The 17060-nt window shown below is 38.8% G+C and overlaps 1 protein-coding gene across 8 annotated transcripts in view; it reads right to left on the reverse strand.

Annotated features, from left to right (window-relative positions):
* The window catches only part of LOC113652386 (leucine-rich repeat-containing protein 49), a 36388-nt gene extending 20023 nt beyond the window's left edge, over positions 1–16365 (reverse strand). Inside the window, exons 1-9 of one of the 8 annotated variants that reach the window (XM_047822194.1) lie at positions 15051–15118; positions 14830–14891; positions 14060–14128; positions 13878–13950; positions 13537–13728; positions 12816–12939; positions 10283–10486; positions 8278–8344; positions 5890–6033 (exon numbers count right to left, since the gene is read on the reverse strand). In XM_047822194.1, coding sequence (XP_047678150.1) covers positions 5890–6033; positions 8278–8344; positions 10283–10486; positions 12816–12939; positions 13537–13728; positions 13878–13950; positions 14060–14128; positions 14830–14886 — 930 coding nt within the window. In that variant the 5' untranslated portion in view covers positions 14887–14891; positions 15051–15118. Of the gene's footprint in view, positions 1–5889; positions 6034–8277; positions 8345–10282; positions 10487–12815; positions 12940–13536; positions 13729–13877; positions 13970–14059; positions 14129–14779; positions 14799–14829; positions 15128–15900 lie in introns of those variants that run through there. The other 7 variants (XM_047822196.1, XM_047822195.1, XM_047822198.1 and 4 more) reach the window with 7 other exon arrangements.
* Between the last annotated feature and the right edge of the window lie 695 nt (positions 16366–17060).

Consider the following 17060-nt stretch of genomic DNA (forward strand, 5'->3'; position numbering starts at 1 on the left):
TAATATTACATGTTTTGTATTATATTCTGTAAAGCTGCTTTGAGACAATGTCCATTGTTTAAAGTGCTATATAAATAAATGTGAATTGAATTGAATTGTTTGAATCTGAGTGTTGTTGCTAACCACGTGTCGTAATTTAATAGAAATGTCCTTTAGACATGTGTGTCCTCTTGAGCACTCACTCACTCATCTCACTCACTCATTTTCTACCGCTTTATCCAAACTACTCGGGTCACGGGGAGCCTGTGCCTGTCTCAGGCGTCATCGGGCATCAAGGCAGGATACACCCTGGACGGAGTGCCAACCCATCGCAGGGCACACACATACTCTCATTCACTCACACACTCACACACTACGGACAATTTTCCAGAGATGCCAATCAACCTACCGTGCATGTCTTTGGACCGGGGGAGGAAACCGGAGCACCCGGAGGAAACCCCCGAGGCACGGGGAGAACATGCAAACTCCACACACACAAGGCGGAGGCGGGAATCGAACCCCGACCCTGTAGGTGTGAGGCAAACGTGCTACCCACTAAGCCACCGTGCCCCCCTCCTCTTGAGCAATTTAATAAAAATACAATGCCTACTTCCAGCATAATAACCTAACAGTCATCTGAAAACTATTTCTATAAACATTTCCTACGTGACCTGAGACAAATTTCTCACAGCATGACTTCTTTTGCTTCTTCTTCCCAATATATTTATTATTATGAACTATTATTATTATTATGCAGTACTACATGTGCCCAGCAAGTGTATATTCAATATCTGAGGCACTAGGTTTTAATTATGCTTGACTTGAGCATGTTCTTTGTAGAAATGTCATCACCAGACCACACACAGCTGACTGCTTACAGGATTACTGTTATTTCAACTCCAGCTGGTGAACTTATCAACAACCTAGAAAGGGAAAACTGCATCCCTGAGTAGCATTGAGAATCTTAATTACTGGTGTCTCCTGGATGAATATGCAAGCCGCTTTAAAACCTACAGCACCAACGCTCCATACTCAGGTCTCTGTGTTGTTGTGTAATGGGCATGAGGTCCTCTATAGAGCTCTGTGTGTTCTGTTACATTCTGTAAATAGATTTATCGATTACACAAGAGAACACATGTGTCGTAAGGACACGACACTACAGTACACACTAACACAGTATGAACACCACACACACACACACACACACACACACACACACACACACACACACACACACACACACACACACACACACACACACACACACACACACACACACTCTCGGCAGGTTTTAGAGGGCTTAAAATAAAAATGCTACATAAATTTGTTATATCAAAGCGAACTACAAATCTAAGACCAGATCAGATCAGATCATGAATATGTATCAGAGATCAGAGATTAAAGAAAGAGCCCAATGCATCTATCCATTTGTCTTCCTTTCTTTTTAATTTCCTGAATGGCTGTGTCTATATTTAGCAACAGACGATGACATCATCACTCAGCTGATATGGTGCTGGCCAAAAACTCACCAATCCTGAGAAAGACACCGGGACAGACAAACACAGACAGAGTCGAGAGTGAAATCATCCTGAATGATAGTCCTTACAGCAGAAATGTCTCATCAGTACGAGTGCTCTCTAACTCTGTATGACTATACAGTCCTGTCATTCTGCACGTCAGAAATGATCCACTTCTTTTTTTAAGAAGACAAGAAGAAAGACAGCTGTGACATGTCTTCACATGTCCCTTTGAGGAAGCTCTGATCAGATTGCTCAGGCCTGACAAAGCTCTGATTAGAAGGCCAGAATCTTGAACCATTTTGCAGCTTGTACATTTTAGTGATGGAGGAACGGCTTTCTGTTCAGGTCAATGTGGTTTGTTTAAATGAGATAATAAAATGATGAAAAGGGAAACGGCTTAAATAATAAAATGATGAAAAGGGAAACAGCTTATATAATAAAATGATGAAAAGGGAAAGTGTTATGAAAACCTAGCGCTAAGGCAGTTAAACTGAGGTAAGACAGAGAGATCAAAACAATCATTAATCGTTTTTTTTTATCTGGACCACTTTAGTCCTGTTAGCAGAGGATTATCTTCATACTGCTCTCTCCCACCTGGAAAATAAGAACACCTATGTGAGAATGTTGTTTGTTGACTACAGCTCAGCATTTAACACTATAGTGCCTGCCACACTTGTTGCGAAGCTCCAGACTCTGGGACTAAACAGATCTCTGCGCAGCTGGATTCTGGACTTCCTGACAGGCAGGAGTCAGGTGGTAAGAATGGGCAGCAATACTTCATCCCCGCTGATCCTCAACACTGGTGCTCCTCAGGGCTGTGCCCACTCTTGTACTCCCTGTACACACACGACTGTGCAGCCACACACGGCTCCAACGTCATCGTCAAATTCGCTGATGACACAACGGTGATAGGCCTGATCACCGACAACGATGAGACGGCCTACAGAGAAGAGGTGAGCACCCTGACTACATGGTGTCAGGAGAACCACCTCTCACTCAACATTGACAAGACCAAGGAGCTGGTGGTGGATTTCAGGAGACAGAGGAGTGAATACAAACCCATCCCCATCAACAAGACTCCTGTGGAGCGTGTGAGCAGCTTTAAGTTTCTCGGCGTCAACATCAGCGAGGATCTCACCTGGGCCATACACAGTGACGCAGTACTGAAGAAGGCACATCAACGCCTCTTCTTCCTGAGACGGCTGAGGAAGTTTGGAATGAGCCCCAGCATCCTCAGAACATTCTACACCTGCACTATAGAGAGCATCCTGACGGGCTGCATCACTGCCTGGTTTGGAAACAGCACCGCTGGCAACCGTAAAGCTCTGAAAAGGGTCATGCGAACTGCCAGCCACATTGTTGGAGGTGAGCTTCCCTCCCTCCAGGATATCTACACAAGGCGGTATATAAGAAAGGCACAGGAGGATCATCAGTGACTCCAGCCACCTGTCCCACAGACTGCTCTCTCTGCTCCCCTCAGGAAGACGTCTCCGCAGCATCCGATGCCGCACCAGTCGACTGAGGGATAGCTTTTTCCCTCAGGCTATCAGACTAACTAACAGTCACAACTAATACACCCTACAGCATACTTCTACAATATGGTATGCCATACACTGCACCTTAACTTCGGACTACACACTGGACTATACACTCACACTGCACTAGACACACTGGACTATACATACACACTGCATTATACACACTGGACTATACATACACACTGCATTTAATGCCATAATCCATCTGTTACCACAAGATATCATCCGATGCACATCCATGTCACTTCTGTATCTGTACAATCTGTTTTGCACCTTATAGTATTTTATATATAATATATTTACATATACAATCTGTACCTGTACAACCTGTTTTGCACCTTATACTATTTTATATATATTTACATATATTTACGCATATACATATATAAATACATACTGAATATAATGTGTAGTGTTACTGTAAGAATGCCCAATAGTACACTGTGTGTACTGATACGTATGAGCATATTGCACATGTTCATTTGCTGATTCCATTATCTGTTTGTTTGCACCGGCTATATATACGAGCATACTGCACATTTCACCTGTTGATTTCATTATGGTTGTTAATTATACATATTGTACACACATATTGCACTATAACTATATGTATGAGAAAATTGCACCTTTTCAAGTCAACTCATTATCTATATCTTTATCTGTATATCTGTATAACTGTTCTGCAATTTCTGGAGTTTGCTCCTAAGAATTTCATTCACCAAGGCACATGTGCTGTGGTGATATGACAATAAAAGTGACTTGACTTGACTTGATTAAAGTCGTGATGAGTCAATAGATGAGTCAATTTCCTACTGTCATTTCACCAGTTTATACATATTAACAAGGCAAACCACCGGTTTATGTTAAGGTGCTTGTTGTTATACCTAAAATAATAATAATAATTGAAGATGTTTTGTGCATATCATTGTTCACTTAGCATTTTTGGAAGGAGTCTGCAGTGTCAGTGCTTTATTAAAGTCAAAACACACAATGCTTTCAGACACAGGATAGATTTTCTCATTAACAAGCCACATCTTGTTTTCTTCAAGAGAGAGACAACAGAAAGGCTGGAACGGGTGTTTAGAGCTTCTATAAAGTAAGGAATAACAGGAAATACATTTTTAACAGACTAATAAATAAGGAAAAAACACCTCAGAATGTGTTAAATAATTTGAGTTGGTTGTTTTCCATTTACAACATATCGTGTTGTGAGTATCTAGGGATGTAAGTGGCGTATATTCAAGCATAATTTAACACAGAGCTAAAGAAAAAGAGCTCACAGTATCTGAGATACAAGATACAAACAACGGCACAAAGGGAACCCGAAGATGAATGTGTGCAAACAGAATGCAATAATGAGAAAGAAAAAAAAAGCATGTTGCTGTTCCTTGAATAGATGATGAAAACAGTTCACTGGGTTTCTTTTCATCACAATGCACAATAATTTCATACAATACACAATAGCTTTACACTTCTGTTCAGTACACAGGGAGGCTTTACAGAAGCTGCATTTCAAAGCAGCGAATGCAAACAAGATAGAGAGAAGATATCTGAATACACAGATAAGTCTCTGTGGTTCTGATAATTAGCAGTTAGAAGAAGAAGATTTAATTTTGTCACATCTACATTAAGGCACAGTGAAATTCTTTCTTTGCATATACCAACTTTGGAGGTTGGGGTCTGAGCACAGGGTCAGCCATGATTCAGCACCACTGGGGCAGAGAGGGTTAAGCACTTGAGCCCCAAACTGGACTAAAGAGTTCTACAGTATCTGTAATTTGGTGAACGGGAAACCTTCTCCTGTAGGGTTCTTCATAAATCCTTAAAGACCTCCCTGACAGAGAGACAGCTCTCTCTCTCTATATATATATCTCTCTCTTTTTCTCTCTTTCTCTCTCGCTCTCTTTTCCAATAAGAAGATGCTGGTTCTGGAGCCGAAGCCTCATCTAGAACCATTCTGCTGATTACCAACACAAAAGAGTCATTACTAAGCAGAAAAGAAATGGTTCCAGGACCAAACTGCTGCCGTTGAGCCGGGGATGTCTTTTGAGCTCATTAGTTGGCTCGGCTCAAGAAAGTCTAATTTTACCATAAAAACCTAAACACCACTGAGCTAAAAGGCTGCATGAAGTTTTGAAGATTTCTGTTTATTATAATTCTTTCATTAAATGACATGAATGAGTCACAAACTCAAAATAAAAACCTAGAACGTACAAAAATATTTTACTTTGTTCCTAGTTCATGGTTACTTTATGTTATTGTAGTCATATGCTGTTTATAAATGATATCTATTATATATATATATATATAATCTATTATATTATATAATCACATTGCTCTAGTGTTTTCTATTACATGATCGTAAACATAGATAATTATTAAACCTATTTCTAAATTTTTCATATTTCTGGATTTACCTTTTTTCCTCCTTTAATTGGCAGATCATTGTGATTTAAAAAAACTCTGCTCACATTGGATTCATTCATTCATTCATTTTCTACCGCTTATCCGAACTTCTCGGGTCACGGGAAGCCTGGCGTCTGATCTCAGGCGTCATCGGGCATCAAGGCAGGATACACACTGGACGGAGTCGCAACTCATCGCAGGGCACACACACTCTCATTCACTCACACACTACAGACAATTTTCCAGAGATGCCAATCAACCTACCATGCATGTCTTTGGACCGGGGGAGGAAACCAGAGTATGGAGATTGGATTCTGTTTAATAAAATCTTCTGCTAATAAATATATATAAAAAATGAAACTCGTTCCTCATCCTTGAATGTCAGTAGATATAAAACAGACATACGGCACAGCGTGTGAGAGTGTTATTGTTTTTTTTGTACTCACTACAGAGAAGATGTGGTTGTTTCTGAGGTCGAGTTCGATCAGAGATTCCAGGCCCTGCAGCTTCTCCACCCTGGAAATGCAGTTTCCTGCCAAGTTCAGCACTCGGAGTTCTGCTAGGTGACTCACATTCTCGATCCTGCTGATCTACAAGCAGAAAAGTTGGAGTAAAACAGAACTCGTGCCTCGTCTAAAGGTTTACTTCTGGAGCTCTGATTCGGTTATTCTGATTCGGTTCTTTCTGTTGATTGTGTATTTTTTCAATGTGTGCCATTTTCTAATCAGATATTATTGTAATATTCTTATCTTACATTATATGACTTTTGACAATGAAGGACAAAATCTGATTGGCTTCTTCAGTTTACATTTTCTATCCCATAATCGATTTCAGGTTAAAGGCCTTGTAGTGCTCTAAGCAGTGCACTAGAAGCTGCTGGAAGACCTCGTCTTGGACGCTTCTTCAACCTTGGAGATGTTTACCACATGCAAGCGATTTCAATCATTTCCAAATATGAACAATGTCTGCACTGAGAACTCCGGAGAACTTCTCAGACATACTTTTCAGTTCATTTCATAAACACCCGCATAAAATGTTACCACATGAGACACGAGGAAAACATGAGATGCGCCAAGGAGTGCATTAAATCATTCTTTACCCTGACAACCACAGTCTCCAAAACATCCCTGGTTACACCGATCTGTAATTCAAGATGGCCTGATGTTTGATTCAGTCGCCGCTTATGGATTGCAGAATAAATACAGATTGTGGTCAGTAACTGGAGATCATTAAGATGTTAAAGAGACCTCCTGGTGCTTAGTATCTCTTTTAGTCAAATAATAATATCCTTATTGCCAATGAAAGAACCTTCTTTTTTTTATGCGGTGAAAATAAAATGATTCATCAGCGTCAGATAAGTCAGGATTCACCCAAGAGGTGTTTACTATTGATATATGGAAGGACTGAGGGAATTTTTATGCACAGAAAAGAAAAAAAACAGAGTTGTTTTAAAGGCAACTTCATTGTTATGATGTAGAGAGAGAAAGACAGATCGAGAGGGAGGGGGGTGCGCAGGGAAAGTGCATTAATCTAATGACAGAGGATGGGTGCAAGGTTACTAGATGACATTGGAGAATGGAAAGACAGTACAGGAGAGAGAGAGAGAGAGAGAGAGAGAGAGAGAGAGAGAGAGAGAGAGAGAGAGAGAGAGAGAGAGAGAGAGAGAGAGAGAGAGAGAGAGAGAGAGAGAGAGAGAGAGAGAGAGAGAGAGAGAGTATTGAAACCCAGCAGCGTAATGGAAGGATAATAAGCAGCACTAGTGGTCAGAAGAACATCACAGCAGCTCTTATGTCACAGGACATCTCTGGGAAACGTGACTGAAGCACAGAAAAAGGGAAGAGGGGATGAAATGTATGAAAACCAAAAAGAAAGAGAGAGAAAGTGTGTGAAGAGAAGAAAAGAAAACACCACAAAAAGCTCTGAAAGCAGAGTTCAATCCAGAGCATGTAGACAGTCAAAGCTCTCTCTACCCTACTGCCTCTGAATGGCTACTTCCTCCATACAATCATGTCACTGCCTAATCATTATTCTCCAGAATTATTGGCAGTCCTGTTAAAAAAACGAGAGATCCTAACAGAGAACGAATGTACACTGATTCTGGATTGAGGAAATTTGATGAGAATACGTTTAGACATTTAGAGAATAAGACTATTACATGGAGATGGCACAGATCAGATAGCTAGCAGTAGTACTGTACTTGTCAGTCAAAAAGGTGATCAGATACCAGCAAAAAAACTTTTTGTTTGTTTTCTATATGTACTGTATATGTGTGTGTGTGTGTGTGTGTGTGTGTGTGTGTGTGTGTGTGTGTGTGTGTGTGTATGTATATATATATATATATATATATATATATATATATAAATTTAATTTTTATTTTTTTAAATAACACTTATTTTTCTCTCACATTGTCAGTTTAATAGAATTAATCACTTTTTTAACCCAAGATGCCCATAATTCTGGAGTATCTGACTGTCTAATGATCCCACTACTGAAAATCCAAACTCTATGCACAATATTAAAATGCATTAAACTTACACAATGGTCCATCCAGTAAATCTATAAGTCATTAATCAGAAACTCAGAAAACTCAGAATTGGGTATTAATTTAAAGACGTTACTGCTTTGTCGCCACTGCTGGAGGCTCACAACATTTCCTTACGGCACAACATCACCCCGAGCAGCCAAGCAGCTGACCAGCACCCAGGAACCCCAAGCTACACTCACTAAATGTCACACATTCAGACTGGTAGCAGGTGGAACATCAGGATGGTACATTCTGGTGGTGTAATAAATCCAGCTTAGGGGCTTTGATAAAGAACTTGATAATTCAGTACCTGATTTTCGTGTAAGTCCAGAACATCGAGTTTTGTTAGGCTGTCCAGACCACAGATCCTTTGAATTCTGAAAGAACAACCAAAAAGGACAAGGACCAAAAAGCCCAAATGTGTTACACGTCTTTCTTCAAGAAAACCGGCTGTATGTTACTTCATCATTCTTTCTGGAAACATGTAGTATATGACCAAAATTAGGTGAACCCCTGACCATCTCACTTATATGTGGAACAAGCATAAGTTAACTCAACGAGAGCTCCCATGAGGAAACAGTGTGTTACGGTTGGAGTGGAAGAACTCAAGTGTCCTGCACTGGACACTGACTCTGACTCAACCCCACTAAACACCTTTAAGATGAACTGGAACAACTCCAAATCTCCTCACTCTTACAACATCAGCCATCAAATCCCTACAGCCACACTCCAACATCTTGTGGAAATCCTACTCTTCCTTCCTTTAGAAGAGAAGAATTGAGCTGAATATGACAGTAAAGAGGTTCAACAAGCTCATATGGGTGTGATGGTCAGGGGTCTACAAGCTTCTCATAGTATAATGTACTATAATGAAAACAAACGTATGAAGAACACTAACACATTCTGAATTCAATCTTTAAATGCAATTTTCTCTCATTTTTTAACTTAATCAGAATTGAGAAAGCTAAATCTTTATATGACTGATTTATATGATTAAGATTCATGCCAAAAAGCAACAGTTTCAGTTTAGTAAAAGAAGGAGTTAAACCTAGTAGAAAATTTGACCAAAGAAAGATTTTCGGAATGCAAAGTTAAAAAAACAGTGTGGATGGAGTCAGTACGCTGGCATTCAGAGGTCGGAAGGATGCTGTGCCTCGACAGGACTGCCCTTTGTATGAAGGGTGTAGATGGGAGAAGTCTTTCAATGGGGAGGAAATGCAGACAGAAATTTAACACTACTGCATGCTTTCATTATGAAACACAGCTTGCAGTTTAGTGGCACAGACAGAACAAGGTCTCAGTTTGTAGCCCTGAAGGCGAAGGGCAGACCTGTGCAATTAGATCTCCGTGGCATTTAATGGCAATTAGGTAAAGCCTTCAAAGTGAAGCAAGCAAGAGTGTCGCTTCTTGACTGAATCAAGGTTCAGTCAGGGGTTAAGTGGGCTGTAAATCACACCTAAATTATTTATAACATAATAACTCACATAATGCCTGATGTGGGATATGAGAATTTCTATATTACTCCACAATTCTATTAGTAAAGACCAGAAAGAAAAGCACAGATATGAACGAGCCAAAACGTTCACACCGATCAACAGGAGAGAGATGATATTTATGTGAAAGCCTGTCTCTCTCTCAACTCAGCTTCAGTAGCAGGTCACATGGCACACATCTTGTGGAACCTGGTATAACCTCCGACTAGGAAACTCAACTCAGAATTTCTGCTCGGAAAGTCGGGACCCGGGGTATATCGCATGACGTCAGATCAACGTGGCAGCTTGCAGCATCAACAACAAACAAAGCAGCACTTATTACTGTTATAAATATACAGTACATACAAATATCTGCTTTAGATCAATCAACATAAATACATATAATCTTGCTAAATCTGTAACACTGCTTGGTGGAGATAAACTTCACTCATCACTAATGTTAGCTGCCGATTACAAAAGACGTACATAGAAGCATCCATGTATTTCTCATTTTGTACTGTTGTAGGTTGACTAAGTCAAAGGAAGCGTGTGTGTGTGTGTGTGTGTGTGTGTGTGTGTGTGTGTGTGTGTGTGTGTGTGTGTGTGTGTGTGTGTGTGTGTATGATGAGGGGATTAGGGATATTTACTTAACTTACTAAGTTATTTGTAAAGAAATAAAATATAAATTGGGATTTTACAAGAGAATTAGCACCTCAACATGTGATAATAATTGAAGGGGGCTAATAAATATGCAGGGCACTGCATATCTAGATATTCAAAGTAAAGACAGCTATGTTCTAAATAGTGATTGATTTGTGAGTGAAGTGTCCTGTTCGTACAAACCTGTTCTTGCCGAGCATGAGAACCCGGAGGGAGCTGAGTGGTGATACAGCTGACATGTCAGTCAAGCAGTTGTTGTAGACATCAAGGAAAATGAGGTGTCGCAGGTGAGCCAGGTGTGGAAGGTGAGAGATGTGGTTGTGCTGCAGGTTGAGAAAGCGGAGCTTATTCATCCCATCCAGGTCCGGGCACTGCATCAGACCACGACTACACACACAGACAAATGAACGCACACACATTGTCAATACACTGAGGTTAATTAATTCCACTGTGCTGTAATGTGCTTTACCCCAATATCAATAAAAATGGACTCCAGTTAATTACTGGGCAAAAAAAGTCTTTTCACGCTTAAGGTGATGAGGGTAATTGTATATGCATGCTGCACAACCACTGACTCCACTGTGTCTTCATGTTTGAAGGAAGGTGTAATAGTATAAATCGTCTCCACGCTGTGGTTTATGAGATCAATGTGGTCTAATTCTGTTGTTTTCTGTCTCATTCATTTTAAAATATTGTCCAGTTCAGCATTTCCTTGACAAAAAGCAAACACTTATGCTGAGGTCTTACCTGCACCCTGGGTAGTTAAAGGAACTTTTGGGTTTGGATTGAGTACAAGAATGAACAAGAAAACCGTTTGTTTCAATAGGTCTTTGAACGTCCCAGGAACTTTGCTGCCCCCTTTTGGCTTATAACTGAGTTACGGCTCATGAAGTAATAAGTCTGGATTGAGTGTTTACTTTTGCTGCAAGAGATATATGCAAAGATGTATTGCTGCCTTTACCACCTACAAAGCATCTGAGTCAACTCATAAAACTCTTAATTATTGACAGAACACCAGAGGAGTGGACATGCATAATGTGGACTAACCATGAAAAACCAAACCACAAACACACAAATCTGTAATAATCACAATAGAGACAGGAGTATATCATAAAAGTCATTAAGCTCAGGATACAATCATTCATTTCTAGATAAAAGTTTGCTTTTGTGATTTGAGGACTGTGTTTTGTTTTATCTCCTGCTCTAGTACATCTGATCAAATGCACATTATCATTTAGTGCTTGCTAATATTATGAACAGCAGCTATGCTAATTCTTTTCCACTGCTTCTCGTTGTCTACCCATCCCGAGGCATCCGGAGATTGTACCAGCTCCAGTTGTGTTCTGGAGATTGAAAGATCAAAGATTTCAGACCTTCATTAAGATGAGGCCAACACTGTGAGGATCCTGAGGCATCTACTCCACTTGGACTCATGGCTTCATGAGGCATTTGGACTCTTTTGTTCTAAGAGGAGATGTGGTCTACATGTGGTCTTTGAGGACAACAACCTCCTCATCAATATACAATGTACTGTATATTTATAATCACACTCTCCAGTGTCACCCAAATGAGGATGAGGTTCACTTTTGAGTCTGGTTCCTCTCAAGGTTTCTTCCTCTTCCATCTAAGGATGTTTTCCCCTCACCACAGTCTGCCTCATTCACCTCAGGCTTGTTCATTAGGGATAAATGCAAACACGTTTAAATACAATTCTAAAATTAATCTAGAACTTTTCTATTATAGTAATCTTTGTATAATATTAAACTTTCTGTATTATGTTTCTTATGTTCTGTAAAGCTGCTTTGAGACAATGTCCATTGTTAAAAGTGCTATACAAATAAATTTGAATGGAATTGAATTGATTGTCAATGATTATTAACTGTAGACTGAAAAACATCACAATTCATGTAAGAATAAAATGATCAACAACAGGGTGGTGTGATACGGACTGACTGCGTTTCTCTGGAGTGTTTTATTCCTCTTATACTGCACCAACCTGCTCATTTTTATGTATTAAAGAACAGCAGCTTTTCTTGTCTATTAATAATTAAATGTTAAGAAATGTCCATGAGCCCATGTCCTTTTTTCGCCAGAAGTACTCATTTTCTCTGTCTAAAAGTCAATAAGACACAGGTACGGCTATACCTTTGACTGTTACGCTGACACTGGAGACTCCATCCACAGATATTAAACATCTTTTCAAAGAAAATGTCACCCTATCAATGATTATATGTTTTTTTTTCATTTTAAATAACACTTTTTAACACATTATGTGAAGCGCCTGCCAAACACGTCCCCGTGTTAGTCGTTACTATAGAAACGATAAGGGTTTAGAACAAGTGCATTAATACAAAGCTGTGATTTGCAGAAAGCATACATAGCGCTCTACTTATCTTATTACAAGCTTTTTATCTGCCATGTTTATATCTGTACTGTCACTAAAATACCATTATGAATAGAAGTATTATTATTATTATTATTATTATTATTATTATTATTATTATTATTATTATTATTATTATTATTGTGTGTGAGCTGCTGTGTTGCCTCTGCCTTCACATTAAATATTTATACCTTCACGTATGTCGTAGTCATATGGTGGTCTGTATGTTACATGTGCGAGCTAAGCATAACTAATCTAAGTGGAATAATAAAAGAGGTGTGAGCTGAGTGTCTGTAAAAAACGCACATAAAAATCACCCTACACACAACCTACCGGTCGAGGTCCAGTCTGTCCAGGTTGACAGGACAATCATTCCTACAGCAGAAAGCCACGGGAAAACCCGGAGCACATCTGTCACTCTGTACCACTGGATCACCTGGAGCAGATGTCACAAGGTCTATGACACAGTTTAATGGATATAAAATGTCTACATACACACACATTCACACAAACACATACACACACAAACATACACATTCTAAATGTGTATAAATAACATGAAAAGTTGAGGCTTTTTCAAATTCTTATTAAAGAGAGAAAAGAAAGTCTAATGATGGAATGATTGTGTCTCACTGCTAACTTCTAAAGAACTAACTTTTTTTATCGTTGTAACATAAGATTAAATGTGACTCTAAACAGAGGGTGTTGTTCTTCAAAACAAAACATTTTTATCATTGACAATTTCCTGTGGTCTAAAACCTATAAACCATTACAGGACGTCGAATATATATAAGGAGTAATTTACTCCTTACTTATGACTTATACCTAAAGTTAAAAGACTCCAAACAAAGCCCAAAATATACTTAGAGAATTTTTTTCTTAAATAGTGTATTTATTTAGTTTTAGATGTAGTTTATCAAGAGATAACATCTTTTTCTCTGAAAACAGGAACTATTCTTACGTTGTGCATTTCAGTTGTAGTGAACACTACAGAGGAAAAGGGACTCTTTCAGTTTCCAGAGAAAGTGTTTTGTTTCTTTAAACACACTCTCACCAGCTTTGTTTAAGACGCTGAGTGCCTTGCTGTGGGCGTTAGTGCACAATGCACTGGGGTTGACTCGCTTTGCTTTGCCTTTCTTCACAGGCACTGGAGGGGGCATCAGAGCATGTTCTGCCCTTGTGAACTCATTCATAAATGCCAGTACTGGGGTATGGAGGGTTTTCCCATACATGGCCAACTTGCAGTCTGCACAAAGGACATGTATTAGGAACGGGTAAAGTAGAAAGCCAGAACTAACATGCAACACCAGCATTACTTGAGATTATTTTCATAACTGACATATGCTTGTTAATAGAGTCACTGGTTGTAGAGAAAAAGTACTGTCCTGCTAATACCTTGTCTCGCTGGATTAACTCTCAGAACGTCCATGTTGGCTCTGGTGAGTTCTTTTGGCAACCGTATATCAAGCTGTGAAGTAAATAAACGGCTGTGTAAACCAAGCACATAATTTATCTGTGATTAATATCAACCATTGCCTTGATCACAGCCTAATAACAGTGATAGACAACACACTTACAGGCTTGGGTATGACTCTCTCTGGAAGTGCAGATTTCACCGCAGCTAAATGCATCTTGTAGCTGTTTACCTGTAGATTCATCAAAGAAAAGCACATTACAAATACACCTAACTTTATGTGCTTGGCTCAATCCCTTTACTGAACATTGCAAATATACTTTTTAGTGCTATGCCTATACATTTGCTCTACCAGCCCATTACATTATATAGGTTATACTTGTTCAATTTTGACCTGAGAATAAAACAGGTTACAAAAATGCAGTTACAGAAATACAGTTATGTTTTGTAGAGAAATAAAACATGCTGGTGCTTTTACTCTGATACATATAATGTCTTATTAGCACTCAATATGCCAGGGCATCTTTAGGCATGAGGAGTGGTTTGTGTGTCTTTACAGTTTCCACAAAAAAAAAGCAAAAAAACATAGATTTTGTCATTTTAAACATTACCATCTATCACAGCTGTCAAAGTCAATAAAACCCTTAAACAGTAGGTCTATTGCTAAGTAGCAACCGGAACACAAGGATTAAAACGCATAATTTTAGTAAGATTTTATGACTGGAAACATTACAGTAGACTAATTGTTTCAGCAAAAGAAAAAGACCATGTGGGAATAATTGGCACAAACAACAGTGTGGTGAGATGATGTCGGCTGTTGCTCATATTGTTCATTTCTGTGACTCTGACTCAGCTTTTTGACTCATGTTCAGCACTTTGGCACCTGTTGCGTTTTTTTCCTGCCCTTTGGTTCCTGTTTTTTGTTTTCTTTACCGTGGGTGTAAGAAAGTGTCCTTGTGTGTCGCGTCCCTGCTGTTTATGAGCTCTCATGTCCACTGAAAAATAAAGTAAACTCTAAAGTTTTCGTGTTTATTTAACTATTTGTTCGCTTTAAAGTCGTGTTAATAGTAATCGCGTTGCTAATTACTTGACGTTAAAATCATATGTAAATCATATTTCTGATTAAAACATCACACTAAACCCTTCAGTGATACCGTTTTTATCGAAACAGCGCTTCTGTTTATTTACACTTCGCGTCCTTAGTAACCAATATTAATTTATTAGTAACGGTCACTTCCTGTGTTACCTGAGAAATGCTCCCTATAGAAATAACGTACACGATTGATGGTTCCGGGAGGATTTCTTTTCTGGACTTTTTTTTTTTTTTTTTTTTGCTGTATATATATATATATATATATATATATATATATATATATATATATATATATATATATATATATATATATAGACTGCAAGTTGACTTCCTTAAAGTCTAATTATTCATCCAAATTAAAAAAAAAAAAAGACAAATGACCGTAAACCTCTTTACATATAGGCTACACTGGTAATTGCAGTCATACTGTGTCTTATTGTTAGGCCTGTTGGGTTAATAGTATAGTATAGTTGATGGTATAACAACTTATCCTGCCAATAACTGTGATATAATGACTGTGTAATTAAGGCGTATATCCCTGACATGAAAGAAAGTAGTAAGACTTGCCTGGGGAGTGAACAAATGTCAATTTACAAATTATTTTAGGACTGTGTATGTGCATAGGAGTGACCATGGGGTGTGTGTGTGTGTGTGTGTGTGTGTGTGTGTGTGTGTGTGTGTGTGTGTGTGTGTGTTTGTCGTATGTTATTTTGTAGCTATTTGTTTGCTTTTTAGTTTTATAACATACATAATAACAGGAACTAAATGTTCTCACAGTTAAACGGTATGACCTAAAAAATCTAAAAATTTCAATAATTTGCAAGTTGATTTGGTTTAATAAGAATAAAAGACTTCATGGTGTGCTGTTATGTGAAAATAATCAATTGTGACATAGTAACTCAGCTACATACCTCCCTGCTATTAGAACAGCACATCCTGAAGTGTTTGATTCCTTACATTTTGCCAATATAATGAAAAATAAATTGCATGTAATTGTGCTCTTGCTGTTCCTAGATTAGAGGCAGGATAAATACCCATAAAGCAAGCCTGATTATTGATTAGCCACTGCTTCTATTTGTGCATTACACGTAAGGACTTGGTCTGTCTTAACTCTCCAGGGTGCAGGAGTCTGTCTATAAATATCCTGACTGAGTCAGAGACAAGGAGGGAGGTGCTGTGCTGCAACATGTATCTAAGCAGCACAGCATCAAATGGAGGATTTAAACACAAAGGAGCAGAGGCATGGATGGAGAAGGTCAGAAAACACACAAGAACTAGCCACACAGCTGAAGCAGTAGGGAAGATTGTTGAGAACGACAGCATGTGCAGAAGCAGCCTATGAGCACAAAAACATAATGAAGTCATTAGTTTGCATGTGGAGTGGTTCTTGGTCATGCACACGATCCATCTCTCTAGGCCTCATAAGTCTGCTCATCAAGCATCAACAGCACGTATGAGAATATATATATGTATGTATATAGTGCACTAACAAAGTGCACTATACACTAACAAAGTGCACTATATACACTAACTAATATTACACTTTATACTAAAGTGCACTATATACACTAACAAAGTGCCTAATTTTCTTTGCCCAGAATAATACAGTGATGATTGTCACAGATTTATATAGCATTCAAACAAAAAAAAAAAATAGGACAGCCTTTTATTGCATGCAAATTCTCCCAAATGACAACCCCCTTCTAGACAGCATTGTCTCCAGCAGATTTGCTTTTGCACATCAGCATTCTCGTCACAGGGCTGAAGTGACGTACAACATCCTGCCTTCTTAAGTGTGCAGAAGGACTTGTCAATGACACACATCAGCTTGTGGTTGAGTCACGGTGTGTCTGGTGGCCCTTATACATTAAGCCTGCATTAATTGTATTGTTCATTTAAAAAAAAAAATTGCAACATTTGCATTTGCAACACAAATCTATTTCTTGCACAAAGCTGCAGTATGAAAATGACCTTTTCTATTGCATGCTGTGGCCTGATTTCTCACGTTTCTTGTGTCCACATATATATGTATATATATCGATGCACCATTTGAATGTACAATTATTCTGTT

The sequence above is a fragment of the Tachysurus fulvidraco genome, chromosome 13 (assembly GCF_022655615.1).
Source record: "Tachysurus fulvidraco isolate hzauxx_2018 chromosome 13, HZAU_PFXX_2.0, whole genome shotgun sequence".
Lineage (NCBI taxonomy): Eukaryota > Metazoa > Chordata > Actinopteri > Siluriformes > Bagridae > Tachysurus > Tachysurus fulvidraco.